Raw genomic sequence first — 20,035 nt, forward strand, 5'->3', positions numbered from 1 at the left:
AACTTTCTGATATTGCTCCACTATTTTTTGCTGCAGCATTGGGGGAATTGGTGATCCTCTGCCCATCTTGACTTCTGAGAGACACTGCCACTCTAAGAGGCTCTTTTTATAACCAATCATGTTGCCAATTGACCTAATAAGTTGCAAATTGGTCCTCCAGCTGTTCCTTATATGTATATTTAACTTTTCCGGCCTCTTATTGCTACCTGACCCAACTTTTTTTTGGAATGTGTAGCTCCCATGAAATCCAAAATGAGCCAATATTTGGCATGACATTTCAAAATGTCTCACTTTCAACATTTGATATGTTATCTATATTCTATTGTGGATAAAAGTTTATGAGATTTGTAAATTATTCCATTCCTTTTTTACTCACAATTTGCACAGTGTCCCAACTTTTTTGGAATCGGGTTTGTACAATGCATAATTAAAAATGCAGTTTTTCACAAAATACCTGTGAACAATCAATACAAAAAAATTACTACTTTTTTTTAGACAGTGTAGCATACTAACAAACTTCTTATATGCTGCTTAAAACTATAATTGTTCAGAATGTGGTTTTACTAGTTTACTAACTAATAAAAAAACTTAAATTTTAATTGTTTAAAAATGTGTAAGTGTTCAATAATTCAATATTGTATTTAAAAATAATTATTTATATTTTTATTATTATATTATGCCTTTATATTATTTTACGAACAAATCTAAATTTACATATAAAATATTTATTTTTTGCTGAGATTTGATGCAGTGACAATTTTGCGTTGTGATTACTTGATGACGCACAGTGACATCACAACATCATTTACCAACTTTCAGCAACAAATTGACCTTCCTTTAGAAACTTCCCACGAAAATTATTTGGCAAAACACTGAACATAATATGAAACTCATAAGAAAACACAATGATATTATTTATAGCATGAAGCAGAATTATATAGAAGAATAAAACATTTCTGACATTGTTCTCTGGGGAGGAACATGATCTTTGAGTTGATCTGAATCTCTCAGTAGAATCTGCAGGTTTTGAAGATGAAGATTAACTTTATTCACTGTGAAAATTTAGATAATGTTTCTTTGTCATGTCACTTGTAATGACAGGTTAGGACAGATTTATCCAGATGATATTTTATTGATTGATGCATTTTTGTGTTCCATTTGGTGAGGATGCATCATCAGACCTGAAAGTGCTGATCTGGAGATGATCTACTGTGAATCTTTTTTGTATGACTGTGTAGATTAGATGATTGATTGAAATGTTTCCCACATGCAGAGCAATGATACGGTTTCTCTCCAGAGTGAATCCTCTCATGTGTTTTCAGATTTCCTGACTGACTGAATCTCTTGTCACAGTGTGAACACTTGTAAGGTTTCTCTCCAGAGTGGATTCTCTCATGCTGTTTCAAATATTTAGCTGAAGTAAAAGTCTTTTCACACACAAAGCACATGTACTCTCTCACAGGAGTGTGTATTTTCTGATGTTCTTTCAAACGGTGTAGACGTGAAAAACTCTTTCCACACAAATAACATGAATGTGGTTTCTTCTTTGAATGAACTCTCAGGTGTTTTGTCAGGTATGATGGCCTCAAAAATGTTTTGGAGCACTTATCACATGTGTACTGCTTCTCTCCAGTGTGAATGTTCATGTTATACTTAAGGCTTGATGATTGTGTGAAACTCTTCCCACACTGAACACAAGTGAACGGTTTTTCTCCAGTGTGGATCCTCTCATGTCTTTTCAGATTTCCTGACCGACTGAATCTCTGGTCACAGTGTGAACACTTGTAAGGTTTCTCTCCAGAGTGAATCCTCTCATGCAGTTTTAAACAGTTTGCTGAAGTAAAAGTCTTCTCACACTCAAAGCACATGTATTCTCTCACACCAGTGTGTATTTTCTGATGAACTTTCAAACTTTGTAGATATGAAAAACTCTTTCCACACAAATGACATGAATGTGGTTTCTCCTTTGAATGAACTCTCAGGTGTCTCTTCAGGTATGAATCCCACAAAAATGTTTTGTCGCATTGATCACATGAGTACAGCTTCTCTCTCGTGTGGATGTTCATGTGATCCTTAAGCCTTGATGATTGTGTGAAACTCTTCCCACATTGATCACATGTGAACGGTTTATCTCCAGTATGAACTCTCATGTGAACATTAAGTCTATGTTTGCTTGTAAAACTCTTTCCACACTGAGTGCAGGTGAAATATTTCTTGGCTCTTCTTTTCTTTAAATCTTTCTGTTTGCTTTGAGAGCAGCTAAGAGGTTTCTCTCCAGTTTTGACATGATCGTTCTCTTCAACTTCACTCAAATCTTCATTCTCTTTTTCTTCAATCGACTCTGAAATATAAGTAAAAATGGTTAATTTTCAGTAACTCTCAGTAACCCTGATGCAACAGTGGAAAGTAGACAGTTGAATTACAAAAGTTTGGTCATTCTGATGCATTTTTGTAAATTATATGCACCTAAAACTTTGCATGAATGAGGTACATTGATCTTCAAATAATTATTTTTAAAACATTATAATCACAAATCCCATGTTTCTATAGGGATAACTAATAAATATGTTTGATCAACTACACAAATATATAACAAATTTGATTGAAAAAAAGTAGTTCATAGAAAGTCTCCCATATTTGGCTACTTGATGCTTTAGCTATATTATTGCAGAGCTCTAAAGATTTTTCCTATTATGACAAACAAAAACTGCTTAAAACTTAAACAGTCAGCCTCATTAATGAAGAATGAAGAATAAAGACCAACCTGTTAGTTCCTCAGTATCTTCAGTGAGTTTGATTCTGCAGGGGTCTGGATCTCTCATCTTCTCTTTGTCCTCTTTAATAAACTCAGTCTTTGCAGATTTCAGCTCTTCCTGATGATTTGATGCTCGTCTTCACTTGTAAACTGATGGGAATATTCCAGCATTTATTGGTGAATTGCTGAATATAATATTGTTGTGGGAGGAGCTTCACTTGACATGAATGTCTGAGTAGAAAAGAAGATTTGCCAAAACCAGTAAAACAGTTTACTTTAGGGGTGCTCCGATCAGGATTTTTGAGGCCAATCACCGATCACAGGAAGCATTATCTGCCGATACCGATCTTTTTAAAGGTGCCATACAATGCATTGATACAATATTTTAAATTGTTCTCTGATGTCCCCAGAGTGTGTATATAAAGTTTTATTTCAAAATACCCCACAGATAATATTTTATAGCTTCTTGAAATTGTCACTTTTAGGGTATGAGCTAAAACACTCTGTTTATGTCTATGTCCCCTTTAAATAAGAATGAGCTGGTGCTCCCGCCTCCCTTCCATTGTTGCCAAGTCCGCGGTTTTCCCTCGAAATTGTGCTACTTTAACACTGTTGCCGCAGGATGCTTTTCATGTCAGGGGAGGGTTTTGTTTCGAAAACCTGGCAACCCTGCTCCCTTCTCAGAAGAGTTCGGGGCTTCAAGAACTCATGCTCACGGGCATAACAGTGTTACTGTGACCGTGTTACTGACCTCACACATTGCTTCCAAATGCAATTTTTAACTACCACATTCCTACACACGATCATTCTAGTAGCACGTGAAGGCAGCATTACTGAAAGCAGGCAGAGACAATGGTAGCTTTAGCAACATTAGCCTTACAGAGAGCCAAGAAGCTCTTTTGGAAAACAAAATATGATGCGTGATGCTTACTCTGTCTGGAGTCTGGACGTTTGCGCACAAAGTGTTGGTATCAATCCCTCTTTCAGAAGCAATCTTTGCACAACTCCAGCCCTGAACTGACCCTCGTTTGTGAGGCAGTAGAGTCCGGTGTAAAATGTTAGAACAAAGTATAGGACTTTCCAGTTTTTTTTTTTTTTTTTTCCGGGACATTTCCTTCAAAAATGAAAGTTAACCACTGTGTTAATCACTCTTTGGTGCTGACATTGTATCTCCAGCAGCTAAAGCAAGAGAACAGTAATGGCGGACCGCAGCTTGACTCGGGGCTGTGTATATGCTAACAGGACAGAGAGCGTCACAAATGGGCGGGATTTTCACCGACTGTGTCGTCATAGTACTGAGAAACCTGGAACTGCTCGTGTGGAGAGACAGTTTATCATTTTTTAAATTACAAAACAATGAGTGGGTAGATTTTTAACATTATAGGCTGGTTGTTTTCACACACTGCGGCCACACAACTGTGTTCAAACACCTTATGACAGTTATTTTTGCATTCTATGGCACCTTTAAAGCCTTCTTTTTATCATGTTGAATTATTTATAGTTAAACTCCAATCAGGATTTTTAGACATTTACTTAGGGAATATGCTTTTTCAGCATTGTGATTCTTTTTTTTTTTTGTCTTGATTTTGTTTTAGGGGTGTACTAGAATAGGCTCTCATACTATGTTGTTCGAAAAACACATTATTTTTCACATATTTTACATTATTACAACACCTCTCTCCCCAGTCTGGCATGAACGGCTCGAATAGTTCCTGTATCAAATAAAGGCCGGCCTTCTGAAATACGAAATGTGCTGTGATTGGTTAGTTGGGCCAGTGTGTGCTGTGATTGGTTAATTCTTGAAGATGGCTAAGGACTGAGTTTGCTCACTTTGAATCTGCTCGGATTGAGTTGATTTAAACTTCTTTTCCAACGTTATCACAAACTTACTATTGACAGAAACAGTCAGCTCTACTGCCTTTTCTTTTGCATTTAAACCTTTATTACAAGCAATCCTGCAGTCAATAAAGAACTTTGTTTTCCTACCTTCTATTATTGCTTATCTAGAAGTGCTCTTTTCCTTTAAACCTAGCCAAAAAGTCACATGTGCTTCTGTGAAACACAGTAGACTTTCATTATGTGCATTTATGGTTTAATTACTACATTTTCACGCAAAATTCAAGTTCATAAACAATGCGTTGTCAATTTAATTCAACGTGTGCAGCGCAGCAGTGGACTCGGTGCAGAAACTATATCTGCACTGCTGCCAACGCACCGCTATTAGAACGCACTACTGGACCACAACCGTGTGGAGTGTGAACACTTTATAAACACTGTGGTCAAGCCAGCCGTGGTTCAGAAAAAACACTGTCAAGCCAGCCGCAATTGAAATTGGTGTGCATGCGTATTACCATGGTTACAGTTATTGTAGGAACACATGGGGAGAAGCTTTCAGAGCACTTTTCATTTAGACGTCCAGAATTGAGATATCACATAACAAGATGACATTTCTCTATTTATTTTTTGTACTTCAGCTTTAATATGCGTTATTTATTGGTGTTTTGACAGTTGCAATTATCAGTTTATATAAGGGACGTCCCATACTATATGCACACCTCATATAAAGCATTTTACTGCAGCGATTTTGAGATATGGGGCATTATTCTACTTCAGAGGCCTATAAAGACCCTATTTCAAATAAGTAGAAAAGGCTAATGTTTAGTTCTTATACAGGATGTCCATACTATATGTACACCTCATATAAAGCATTTTACTGCAGCGATTTTGAGATATGGGGCATTATTCTACTTCAGAGGCCTATAAAGGCCCTATTTCAAATAAGTAGAAAAGGCTAATGTTTAGTTCTTATACAGGATGTCCATACTATATGTACACCTCATATCAAACTATTTTACTGCAGCATTTTTGAGATATGGGACCATATGGTGCTTTAGAGGGCTATAAAGATTCCATTTCTAATAAGTAGAAGAAACCAATAATCAGTTAGCACATTGGACATCCTATATGCATATTGGGAAGTCGTGGCCTAGTGGTTAGAGAGGTTGACTCCTAACCCTAAGGTTGTGGGTTTCGAGTCTCGGGCTGGCAACACCATGACTGAGGTGCCCTTGAGCAAGGCACCGAACCCCCAACTGCTCCACGGGCGCCGCAGCATAAATGGCTGCACACTGCTCCGGGTGTCACTTCACTTTTTGTTTCACTTCACTGCTTTCACTTCAGATGGGTTAAATGCAGAGCACAAATTCTGAGTATGGGTCACTATACTATAAAAAAATTAACTATACGTAAATTTCACTTTTTTTTTTCACACCTTATATGAAACAATTTTACTGCAGCGTTTTCGAGAGATGGGTCATTACTACATGTTAGCATGTTTTTGACAACTTAAGAAAAGCAATTATCAGTTTATATAAGGGACGTCCCATACTCTATGCAAACCTCATATAAAACATTTTACTGCAGCATTTTCGAGATATGATACATTATTACACTTTACAGGGCTATAAAACCCAATTTCTAATAAAAAGAAAAAGCTAACGGTTAGTTCTTATACGGGACGTCCCATACCATCCACCTTATTTCTCACGTAAGCATGGGCGCCGTCATTTTCTAACTATAATGTGTCAGATTTACGGTAAAGCACTTCTGCTAACAGTAGTTGTATTGTGATGCAGTAGTTGTGCGGTCACTGTGTAGATTTTACAGGCTAGTTTACTTTTAAAATGGATCGCAGAAAGACTGGCGTACTTTGTGTAGTTAGTGGGTGTCATAATAGCTGGTGCAAGTGTAAGAAAATACCTGCAAGACATTTGTTTTGACCATAATCCACGCACCAGAGATGAATGTGGATGGGGGCATCCTATGATTTGCATGTCCCTCCGAGGGTTGAAGCTCGTTGGCTTTGGTTAAAACTAGAAGTCTTAAACTTAAAGAAACCACCGAAATTTCCGTAAGTTTGCTCTTTCCAATTCGTTGATGGCAGACTCACAGAAAATCATCCATTCCCCAGAAACTATGCTCCCGTGAAGACTCAGAGGTATATATATCCACAAACAGGTATGTTACAGCTTTTTGTTAAACTACGTGCACTAACAAAATACATTGTTTAAACTATTTCTTTATCGATGACACTCCTATTGGGCACGAATAATATTTAGTGGTAATCTGAAGTTGTTGATGACAGAAGAAAATTGTTACAAAAAAAGTGCAAAGGGGGATAGCTAAAAATAAAATTCTGTCATTTACTTACTCTCGAGTTGTTCCAAACCTGTGTTCATTTCTTTTTCCTGCTGAACACAAAGAAAGATATTTCGAAGAATGTTTGTTTCCAAGCAAATTTTGGGCCCCATTCACTTCCATAGTAGTAAGATATAATACTATAGAAGTAAATGGGAATCAAGAATAGTTTGTATATTAACATAATGCCCAATATCCTCCTTTGTGTTCAGTAGAACAAAGAAATGTATACAGGTTTAGAACAAGTCGATGTTGAGTAAATGATGAAAACATTCATTTTTGGGTGAACTATCAGCTAAAGCCAGGTACTGTGATCGTATTGAATAAAAATACCACTGTACTGTGACTGGAACACCATGGTGCCATGTACAAAATACTTTTGCTACTTTTTTGTAATACTTTTCGTAAATAGGGGGTGGAGAATTTATCAGTTTCTCCTGAGCATCTGACTGACTTCAGTATTGTGTTTAGCAGATGTTGAGCAAGGTGACCATGAGACCGCACAAACGGAGCCATTGCAGCTGCCCTTTCAGTACAACAATGCTGCACTCAGTGGGGGGTCCAGGCATTGACTTGGGCTATGTCTCAGGAAATAGAATAATGTTACACAAGGCAACACAGTTCCACAGTGAAGATCCCTTAGCCTTTGCCATTCTCAGGAATGACACTAGCTCTTTGTTGTACACTGGCTTCACCCTTAGTGTCTTAAAAGAACATGTTAAATATCTCCAGCAATTATAAGATGCACATAATGGACCAAATGATGACCATGATGAAGCTGAAGTTGAATTTACTTCAATTAGATCTTGCAAAATGCTTTGATGTGTCCCAGAGTGTAGTAAGCCAAATTATTTTCTACTTTCCTATTTCCTAGTTTATATACAGTATAATTGCCCAATGATATAATTGCGACAGAAGATATTGAAGTAATGTAAATTTTTCCTCCCATCTCGTATCTATTCCCTTTAGGGGTTCCATTTATTTTTAAATGGAAATGTCTCAGCTTTATAAGCAGTTGATTTATGCTAATCAATGAACTGTTATGCATATATAAGTGCTGTCATTCGGTTATGTTTATTATATTAATATGTTTCAGCACTTTACGATCATTATATGGCTTGAGTTAAGGTAGCATATCTTCTAAATTAAACAGATTAACATACAGATTTAAAGCACAAATCCTATCTCTCTCTCTCTCAGTTTGTGTGTGTTTGTGCGTGCATGTGAGGGAGGGGTGCGATTTTCAAATAATAATCAAATACTACCCAGTGATTTTCGAACATCATTTTTGCTTGGATTGCCCATCCCTACTGCATATAGTATGGGACATCACGTATAAGAACTGACCATTGTTTTTTTCTACTTATTAGGAATAGGGTCTTTATAGGCCTCTAAAATCTAATAATGTGTTATATCTCAAAAATGCTGCAGTAAAATGTTTTTATAAGAGGTGTGCATATAATATGGGATGTCCCATATAAAAACTATTAATTTATTCTACTTATTAGAAATGATCCCATATAGTTGCATATCTCGAAAACACTGCAGTACAATGGTTTTAAAGGAGGTCTGCATATAGTATGGGACGTCCCATATAAGAACTGACCATAGGGTTTTACTAGTTGGTCTTTATAGGCCTCTGAAATAGAATAATGTCCTTTATCTCAAAACCGCTGCAGTAAAATGTTCTATATGAGGTGTGCATATAGTATGGGACGCCCCTTAAAGTAACTGGGCATTGTTTTTTCTACTTATTAGAAATGGGGTCTTTATAGCCCTCTAAATCGAAAAATTTCCAATTTCTCTTTTTCTACGAATCCTGCTATGATTTGAAAGGTCAAAAAATAGGCTATATCAGGGGTGGCAAACGTTGGTCCTGGAGAGCCGCAGTCCTGCAGAGTTTAGCTAATCAAGGTCTGAAGGGTTACTAGAAAGCTACAGGCAGGTGAGTTTTAATTATGTTTGGAGCTCTGTGAAAAAAGCTCTGAAAACGTGTTCTCTGTGTGTTTCTGCAATTACCGTAATCATGGTAATATGCGTGCACACGAATTTCAATCACGGCTGGCTTGACAGTGTTTTTCTGAACCGCAGCTGGCTTGACCACAGTTTATAAACCAGGTTTATATCTGAGAGTGTGCACATCTGGTTTTGTACAAGAGCAGAGGAAATCCATGTGCGAGCAGGGAGATTCGCGCTGTAGAAGATTTTTATTAATACGATTTTTATTAATCAAGCATGTGAATCAAGCCATTTATATATAGTTATTATTCCCTTGTAATCATATAGCCTGTGTGTGAAAAGAATGTGCCTGTCAGCAAAAAATATCCTGATCCACAGATAGGAAACATCTGGAAAAACATACAAATGGGCCTTTTTCTTTACCATAACAAGTCTCAACTCTCTAGGGAGGAATTGAAATGTAAGCATAAGGAAAAAAACACTAAACATTAAACCCCCCTTAAAAAAAATAAAACTTCATAAAACAAGATGCCACCTAGCATTCGGGAGATCTTCTCACAGAGAACCTCTCGGCTTTGTTTCTCTCTGAAATAAAGTCTATCTTCTGGAAACAAAACCCCCTAGACTGAGAGTGATTCCTCAGATCCACGGCAGACGACACTACACTTCAGCGCTCGCACATTATATTAATCTACCTTCATGCTACAAGAATGCACTCTCAACATTTGTCATTAAAATAACGCCATATTTAATCTGTTAACATGAGCACGGAAAAATAACGTACTGCAAACAGAGTATGTGTGAACCTGGCATTATGTGTGTGCGATGCGAGTGTGCATTTCATGAGCGCACAGTCTCCAGGAGAGCGCGTGAGTGCTGAATGGTTAAACAAGAATTGAAAAGAAATGTATAAACTTTAATGACGATGCGACACTGACCTGGTTGTGCTAAAGTGATAATTCCGTTGTCACTTGTGCAGACGCGATGTGATTTGAAGCAATTTGCCCGTAGAAGAAGAATGAGCTTTATTGCCAATAATGTTTTTACTTGCCTTTAAACTTTGCGCAGTTTGCGCATTTTGGGAGAGAAAGAGAGAGAGCATGTGGTGATTAGATTCACTCATGCGGTTTGTGAAACTGCATCTCACATAAGGTTTTCAAATAACTTTATAAGTTATTTAATGAAAAAATATGAATTGTACCTCACCTTCAGCATTATAATTATTTAACTAATGGACGGTGCCACTGCATGTCGTGCCAGACCTCTAACGGCAGGCGCGTCATCAGCTTGAGATCTTTTTTTTTTTTTTAGATCTGCCTTTTTAGAGACCGTATATAAAACACACCAAATCCACTACTCTGAATTTCTACTCGTTAGCCAATAAACAAGAGCAACCCAACATAACTTGGTTATCTTTTTCAGTAATTTACACATTTAAGCATTTATATGCAAGTGAAGCAGATGTCCTGCAAATTATATCTTTGAAGAGACCAGAGTCTTGCAAATATAAAGCGTTGTCTCTTTGTAGATCATTATATTACTATATTAAAAGTAACAGCATCAACACAAAGAGCTCATTCAGTAACACTGCACTCATACACACACACAATCTATGCATTTCGGTTTTTTTTTTTTTTTTTTTTCTGTTGTTAACATTTCTATCCAGTATTAACCTATAAGAAGATATCGGTCTAGAAATATAGAACAGAATACAATGTAAATTCTTCTTTAACAATTACAGTCAAATAACTACACTAAAGCACATCTACATATATTTGATTTTCTAACTACATTCAGAGATATAAAAGTAATTACATTATTAACATTTTATATGTGGAGTAATTGAGCGTTTTTCATACAATCTTCTTCAAATAGAAAGAGTACCACAAAGCAAAAATGTAATGTTTCCAGCGTAGCTGTATCTCTTTATATTTCTGCACAGATTTAAAATATCCCACGTGGCTCAATTTACAGACTAATGAAGTATTTCGCAGTATCTGTTCTTAATTTTAACCATGTAAAGTAACTATAACAAATTTAATCTATACAGAATCTCAGAATAACGTTATAAAACAGCAGCAGCAGAATTTGATAACGGTTCGCATCTCACAGATCAGGATGTATTCAGTAACAGCAACATTAAGCCGGGTTTCCATCCAAAGGTGAGAATTTAACTTATTCCAAAACTGGAATATCGCACAAAACATTCGCGAACAAGCAGCGTTTCCATCCAAAGAGAACAAAATCGTCACTTCCTGATCAACTGGCACTATACATCACTAAGAAAAGTAGGAGAAGCCACTGAATATAATAATTTTTATATATAATAAATTGTTTGCACCTCAGAACGAGCAGATGAAACACAATGAATGCAGTTATTGCTTTCGGAGGTGGATGCTGCTGTTTGGGAACGCAGTCGTTTAACAGTTCTGGGAGGCAATTATACAGAAATACTTTGATGACAGACTTTGTTCGGGCATTTCCATTTGACCATAACAACATTTCAGATGCTGTTGAACAAGATCGGTCCGCTGGTTAGTCAGGATTTACCGTCCCATATCGCAAAGTCACATTACTTTTTTGATGCGCTTGAAGGGATTTATTCACAAAATGCATTTCCATCTCCCATTATTCGCATTAACCCTTTAGTCAAAAACCACCTCAAGCGAGCGTAACAACGTTTTTTTGCGATTTAAGGCATTTTTATTCGAAATCATTCGATTCTGATGCGATACTTCAAAATGCGCATAAAAGCATGGTGATAGAAAACCAGCACTTTCACTCCAAACATCGAAACAGTCATTCACACGAGCATACTAACACACAAAATCAGAATTTACCATGTTTCCTCACATGCTGTTCTAAGTGTTTAAGTCGGCAAAGATACAAACAGCGCTACACTCGATGATAACAATTCAGAAATGACCTCGTATGCTGCATGAACAAACTGAGTAAAGTGTAGTTTACATTTAAATATGTGAAACCGGGATCTGCTCACCTCTCCTCAAGAGACTCGACGCTGAGAGAACGAGCGCTGGTGATGACGTCATCGCCGCCAGGCGGGATCAATGGCAGATCATCAAAAAAAAGCGCCAAATTATATTTAAAATGCCAAAACATCTATAAAACAACAAGATGTGTTATTTACATATACTAACATTTGAATTAATTTAGATATGCTTTTACATTTTGCTTGCGAAGTTGTTTTGTGTTTGATAAAAAATAAAGCCAAAAGCCGAAGGTGTTTTTATTTTATTTTTAATTTTTTAATTTTTTTGGTATAGGCTGTATTGTTTTTTTTTTTTGTTTGTTTTTTTTGCAAATGTAAGCAAATGCAAATGTAAGCGATCACTACAGACAGTGATTAACCTAATTCATTATTCTACTATATAATAATAATAATATTACTAATAACAGTTTTAACCTTCCTCAATACTCCTAAAACTCTTCATGTTCTATTAAAATCCCCGGTGTCCCTTAAATGCTTGGAAAAGCATTTCAAAGGATGAGAGCCAGAGTCTGGTCATGTTTATGGGTGGCAGACTCAATGCTGAGGTTACATGCAAGGGATTTGCAACTAAATATTAGTGTTTTAACTTTTACATTTGCTTTAAGTTCAACTGTCGTAATACTTTTGCTCACATCAGGAAAAAAAAAAAAAGAAAAGAAAAAAAAAATACTCAAGCTCACTGAAGACAAGTAAACAATAAATGATTAAATAAGAATAAGAAACGAAATACAAGCAATAGGACAAAAACTACAATAAAAAAAAAAAAAATGCTATTGTATAAATGAATCAAAACTGCATATTCTTCACTGCATAAATATATATATATATATATATATATATATATATATATATATATATATATATATATATAGAGAGAGAGACACACACATATAGACAGAAAAAAACAAAAACAAACAGGTTCAAAATAGCTCAAAGGGAATTTTTTATTTTATTATTTTATAGGGAATTTGGACAGAATCACTGTTTTACGGCTGATCACTGAGTCGACCAGCAAATCATTGAATGAGCCATACAACATCAACTCTGCATGGATATTAATATCCCAAATATAGTAAAAAAAACACTATTAATTAGCACACTAATGAGATCAGCAGTTTAAGACATTAACTTGTAAGCACAAAACACAAGATACTTCTCTTTTCTATATAAATGAAGCTTAATTGGGTAAATCTAAGACATATAAACTAATCTAACACATAAACATACATTCACACAACTTGCAGGAAGAGAGAAAGTGAGGAAAGAATGAGTTTAAGAGAATAGAAATGTGAAATCCCAAGATTATAGCAATATGTGCAATTGCATAGACATGAACAACCATCAATCACTTAATTAACTCACATTAATTTTCTTAATGAGGATAAAATTTATATTAAATACACCAGTCCAATCTGGAGGTACTTGCTGCTTGTTTAGGGGGTTCCCCTTTTGTTGTTACAGAAAGGCATTTCCCGAGGTTGCTGATTGGTTGGAAGTTCAATAGTTGTTGAAGTGATGTCTTGGGAAGCCAATGGCTGAAGATGCAGAGTTGTGGGCTGGTTCAAGTTTTGAGACAGTCACAGACTCAAGGTGAACTCAGAGACACAGTGTTGTGGCCAAACTTAACTCAGATCACGAAACTCTCAACGAAAACAATTCCTGTATTTGGCTTTTTGGGTTGAATCTTAAATTGTCTGATTCGCTCTGACATACCTTCTTATTAAAGTTACAAAAGTGATTTAGTCAAAAGCAGTGAGAGATTTTCTCTCTTTTGTTGTTTGATTAACATGAATAACAGACAAACGGAATAATAGGCTTCCCCTTTGAGACCGAACATCCAATACTGTTACATACACTGTTACTGTTACATACACTGTTACTGTTTTCTCTCTCAGCTGCTTATTTTTACTTAAGACCTAAATTAATGTGGATACTTTTGATACTTGCAAAATGTGCAATGGGCATTTTGATACATAAAAGTGTGCACATAAAATCACTTGATTTCAAACAACTATGCTTAAAATTTTGTGCAAACAATAAATGACCATGGTGCACAGCAAAGTGACTTGAGTGCTGATCTGCCAAAATCAAAAATATATCACAGTTACAGAACTCATTTTTATGCCAATGGATAACAGAAAAAAAAAAATTATGTAGTGTTAATTCTTCAAGATAGGCTATTAATAATGGTAAGAAAAACAGTTAAAAGCATAAAAACAGAAATAAATGTAGATATTTGCAACCAGCAAATCCCCTTAGTCTGTTGACATCAATTAAATACAATTTACAGGAGATCTGAAGACATCAGCATAATAAATGAGGTGAAAACAGGAACTATTGACATGAATTAAAGAGTCTGAGGCTCATCAATATTAACAGAGCTGCTGAAAAGACCATCAACACTCATTCAACAAGACATTCGGGATCATCAGCAGATCATCTCATTTTACTCTGAGTGGTGTTGTTAGAAATAGGGGTTGTAAGAAAATATTGATACACGTGAGTATCACAATATTTTGTTTGGCAATACTGTATCGATTCTCAAACACTGAATATCAATATTTAAAAAAAAACACATAAAAGATTCATGGCAGTTGTTTCATTTAAAAGGTTAGTTCACCCAAAAATGAAAATTAGCCTTGTTTTACTCATCCTCGAGGCATCCTAGGTGTACATGACTTTCTTCTTTCAGACGAATCCAATCAGAGTTATATTAATGAACTGTCCTTGCTCTTCCAAGCATTATCATTGCAGTGGGTAGGTGTTTCTCTTTAACAGTCTAAAACACGTTTTTAATAACCTGATTGGATTCGTCTGAAAGAAGAAAGCCATGTACACATGGCTCAAGGGTGAGTAAATAGCAGGCTAATTTTCATTTTTGTATGAACTAACCCTTTGAGCCTGCAGCTTTTTCACGTGGCAGGGGCGTTTTGTGAAGTTGGGTCTCGTCAATTCCACGCAGAACATAAATACAAACTAAAAAAACCTGAGAAATCCAAGTTAAAAGGTTCTGAGAATGTTCAACATCTGTATTTATTGTATTGTTTTACAGTTGTTTTGGAATCCTGCAAGCACTTTATTCTTCACTGATATTAAGCAGATGTAATTCTTTTGTTCAGATCAAAATGTTATGACATTGTATGTTACAACTGTAAACTTAAACAGTGAAACTTTAAAACAGGGTATAAAATTATATATGGTCTTTTTATAAAATACATTTTATACATATTGTTACATCTCTGCCTATATTAAAAGTTCACACATGCACAACCGTCTTCACCAAGCACTTGGGCGTTTTAACATCGGGATGGGCGTTTTTAACTAATCAGAAAAGCATGCAAGCCATGTGATATTTTTTTTCTGTTTACTTTCTAAAGTGTCCAGCAATTTTGTTGAGTCTAGATCACATGAACTTATGACGAGAGAAAAAAAAAACGGAAGCTGTGTGTTTTTCTTCGTTTCCTCGCAAATCTACACGATCACTAAAACTGATAGATTAACCTCATTCATTTGTCTTTATAAATAAAGAGACATTTGCATAGATGGGCGAACATAATCACCTGATTTTGTAAATGTGGTCAGTTACATTTGCATTAAGCACCTAGTTTGCGCTTGTCTATGATTTAAAATAATAGCTATTTACAAAATGAGCCTTTTTAATGAAAGTAAAGTCCATGCTTAATACAATTCTCAATTAAATTAAAAATATATTTAAGAGATTGTTGTTCAGTTTAGTTTTATACATACATTATTATATTTATATATGTTATTCTAGTGTCACAAATAATAATCTTAAGGTTTACAGATTTTACATGATTCTTTTCTGGTGTGGCTTTGGTGAAGTGTACTAAAAACTAACATTTTCAGTGTCCTCCAAACTGACCCACAACCTGTTCAGTTAAAATTGACCCATGCAATACTTGAGTGTTGTACAGCCAAATTACAAATTGAACTGGCATCCATTATAAAACACTCTTGCTTTTAAGCCAAATACATGCTGAAAATAATAATTTACTGACATCTGGAGACATCCGCCATCTCTAATGAAATCTAAAGTGCAAAAAACACACAAAACTCAAATACATACAACAACATACATGAGACAAAAGTGTTTATTAGGTTTGAAATATGGATATTTTTCTTACAAAAACACATGGGTTTCATACAGGATGCGTGCACTTTATTTCACATATTCTGGACTGTTGACAAAAAACACCCGCTTACCCCATAGTAAGGCTCGGAGGGGCCAGGACAAGTTTTAATATAACTCCGATTGGATTCGTCTGAAAGAATAAAGTCATAAACACAAAGGATGCTTTGAGGGTGAGTAAAACACAGGCTAATTTTAATTTTTGGGTGAACTAACCTTTTAACAAATGCAGTAAATATGGCATGTCAATGTGCAAGACCATATCTGGTCACTAATCACTACTGCCACTTACTCCATTTCAGTTTGTACTTCTTGTATATACTTATTGTTTCATATCAGTGTAGATGTCAATTTACAGTCAATACTCACTTTACTCAGATTTCTCAGTGTGCAATATAATGACTCAGTCACTTCTTGTATATACTTTTATAATTGTACCATGCAGTCTAGTCTTATTTATTGTTTGTGGTTATGTTTGTTTGCTTACACCAGAAAATTACAATGAAAATAAAGGCTTTCAATTTAATTCAATTCCATTCAAAAGATTTATTGAGAAATTTAAAACAAAGCACAAACAGCAAACATTTGCCTAATACAAATACAATCAGCAGACAATAAAAGTTGGTGATAAAATACAAGAGGTAAAGATAATGTAATAATACAAATGTACCATTTAATCAGTAATTACTCCTACTATTCTTGTGATACTGCACATCCGTCCGTTTTTTTCTCTTTTTTTTACCAGTACACTTTTTGTTGTTGTTTTTTGTTTTTCAATTTAAAAAAAAAAAAAAAAAAAAACTTGAGTGGCTTTGTATTCTGAAATTTAAAATGTAAATAATAGCCTACAAAAGAAATTGAATAAATTAATCAAATGTAACCACACTGCATATCTTCAATATATAAACTGATGGAATAATGCTTATTAAAGCTAAAGTCATTCAGACAAGAGCAGAGATTGAAGTTGCTCTTTTTCTTTTGTTGTTTGATTATTGAAGACATGGGGAGCTGCTAGTATATTAGACTGCTGTCACTTTAAGAACTAATGCACGGATCCAGAATATTGACACATCAGATTTTCTCCAATATATCACTTTACCTCAAAGCCAAACTCGAAATTGAATAATAATCACACAACCGTAAAGTGCAAGAGAGATCTTGCTTTTGGATTGCAAGTAACAAAAACACATTATAGACAAATGTCTTGATATTATTGCATATACAAACAGTTGGAAAGATACTGCAGCAACTTTGACATAGACATTACTTTGTGTATTTAGCTAACGTCAGCTGGATTAATTTATTTTTAGTTTATGTTGTATTTGGTATTATACCGATAACATTACGTTACTTTTATTTTAAAAATATTTGCCTGAAGGTGACACATTAAATTGACCTAGCACAGTGGTTTTCAAACTTTTTACAGTGGGGTAAAAACCCTGGTGCATTTAAAATTTAGACCACATTTAGACCACAGGACAATATGTGCCCCCTTAAATTGATTAACATGTGCATTTCTTTTACCTTTAGGGAGGCAAAGTTTTTCTAACCTTACTAATATTCTTAACATGCCATTAAGTGTATAATTAATATAATAAATAAATCAATAAATGATGGCAAAACAAAGTGATACTTGAAGATTTAAAACTAAAAATTGCCAGTAGGTGGAGGCAAGTCACTGTCTTAATGAGCAAAGTGTTGCGTCATTCATTCATGCAGTAATGAAGCAAATAGCTGTAGTTATGAATGGGTTATTTATGACTCTCTGAATCATTCAGGGCCAAAATAGTGAATGAATGAATGAATGAATGAATGAATGAATGAATGAATGAATGAATAAGGCATTTATATAGTGCATCATTGGTAATCCCTATCAAACTCAAACTAGACCACCCACCACCCCCATGCTGCTGTTGTGTTCTAACTTGATATGTAGTCATTAACTGTGGGCCACCCTGCTTCCTAACAAGAGCAATGTTTTGCCTCTTATTCATTTGCCTCTTATTCATTTGTCTCACAGGAGCCACATTGCAAAAGTGGCCTCATGTGGTGCCCTCCAGCATCGGTGCAGCCATCAATGCCAGACTTACTGAAATCAGAGGAAAAAAGAAAACACAAAAACATCCGGAAACCTTAATGCTCTTTGAAGATTGATGGCAATGACAGTGTGTGTTCACTGTTCAAGATATTTTGTTTTTGATTTTCTGTGTGTTTTGTTACTTTCCTGAGCAAAGTTCTGTTTGCTATCAAGTTAGAAATTACTCATGAGGAGTATAATTTGATGTAGTTCCATTTTGAATTAAAATAAAAGTGATAAACAAGTGACAAGAAACATAAATAAATCCTATATCATTTTAATTAGACTAGCATATGATTCAATATAAGAACTTTAAGTGATTTGTATATGAATATTCCTTTACTTTTTACTAATAGACTACCATACACCTTTGCATACTGTTGTCATATAAAACTCGTACAAGATTATATGCAGTATCCATATATGACACAAAAATCCCCTACAAATTGTATGTGTGCTTTTCTGTATGAAAGTGGCCATAATCGTTCTGATTTTGTATAGATATGTATTGGACTTGCATGAAACACATAAGGTATTTCTGCCCGATTTAAGTAAGGAAGATATATGGTTGCTTTATATGTATCATAGTTTTTTTTTTTTCATATGGAGAGCCAGGACTGTATATGGGAACTTTTTGATAATCGTGTCTGTGAATCCCACTCAACAAACAGTGCTACAGCTGATGCCACAGTGGAAGTGAAAAAGTACCTCACAGATGCATTTTTGCCCAGAACGGAGGATCCTCTAAAGTACTGGAAGGAGAGAGCAGTAATTTTTCCTAATTTGTATGTCCTAGCTCAAAAGTATCTGTGCATGCCAGCAACAAGTGTCCCTTGTGAGAGGACTTTTTCAAAGGCTGCGGAAATTATGTGTACAAAAATAAGCAGGCTAAGTCCATCAACAGCAGAACAATTAATATTTTTAAATAAAAATCTTTATATGTAAAAAACTGTCAGACATTGTGGCTTGATGTCTTTTATTAATGTTCATATTTCATGACCAACATAACACATATTTATTCAAAAAGAGTTCATTCAGTTTTCAGACAAACATATTTCAAGAACAGAACAATACAAACAAAACTTTTTAATGTGTATTATAATTATATGAAAATGTATGTTTCACCCTGGATTTGAACCCAATGTCAATGCTTTCCAGTCGAGAGCACCACCCACTCCCCCATTCACATGGTGGATCAATGCACACAACATATATGTTCTAATTCGTCAATTTGCTTAACTGATTCGTTCTCAAAGCTGTTTCAGAGCAATAGTTGAAAACAACCACTAAGTGTCACCGCAGAGATGGGTGTCGAATTGTTTCGAAGCCTCAACACGTTTACTTCGACTGTTTCAGTGTTTCACGAAGCCTTGCTCTGCCCACCACTTACAAAACCATTGGCTAATAAATGATTAGTTGCTAGTGTTTGCAGGAGAGGAATAGCTTTGTGTTCTGTGATGATCAATAGTGGTTTGGGTGTTTCACAAGGAGCAAAACAAAAAAGAAAGAAAAACTGGAGAAATACAAACATAGCATACATCAAACAACGACTGACAAACCAGGCATGAATCACAGGGGTATATATATATACTGAGTGGAACCAATTAACTAATGAGCAACTATGGAAACTAACAAGGGAATGGGTGTAATAAAATTTGTGTCCATGGCAACAAACAAGGGAACAGAGCAACAGGGAAACATGAGGGGAACAAGGAAGCAATAGGGACACAAAACTACAAACTAAAATTTCTTGAACACAGACACAAGAAACACAGGCAGGGATTGTGACAGTTCTGGGGTTATTTTAAATCATTACAAGAAATAGTTGAATAGCCATGATACTGTTTTTTTAAATAATTTTTGTATAGCAAATATGTCAGGAAACAC

General features: G+C 35.3%; 1 protein-coding gene across 1 annotated transcript; it reads right to left on the reverse strand.

Moving 5' to 3' along the window:
- Nucleotides 1-692: 692 nt before the first annotated feature.
- Nucleotides 693-3,556, reverse strand: LOC109106271 (zinc finger protein 501-like). The gene is made up of 2 exons (XM_019119658.2): nt 2,765-3,556; nt 693-2,341 (listed from the first exon to the last, which is right to left on the reverse strand). Exons 1-2 carry the CDS (start codon nt 2,820-2,822, stop codon nt 1,176-1,178), a joined length of 1,224 nt encoding a protein of 407 aa, XP_018975203.2. The 5' UTR covers nt 2,823-3,556; the 3' UTR covers nt 693-1,175.
- Between the last annotated feature and the right edge of the window lie 16,479 nt (nt 3,557-20,035).

The sequence above is a fragment of the Cyprinus carpio genome, unplaced genomic scaffold (assembly GCF_018340385.1).
Source record: "Cyprinus carpio isolate SPL01 unplaced genomic scaffold, ASM1834038v1 S000006481, whole genome shotgun sequence".
Taxonomy (NCBI): Eukaryota; Metazoa; Chordata; class Actinopteri; order Cypriniformes; family Cyprinidae; genus Cyprinus; species Cyprinus carpio.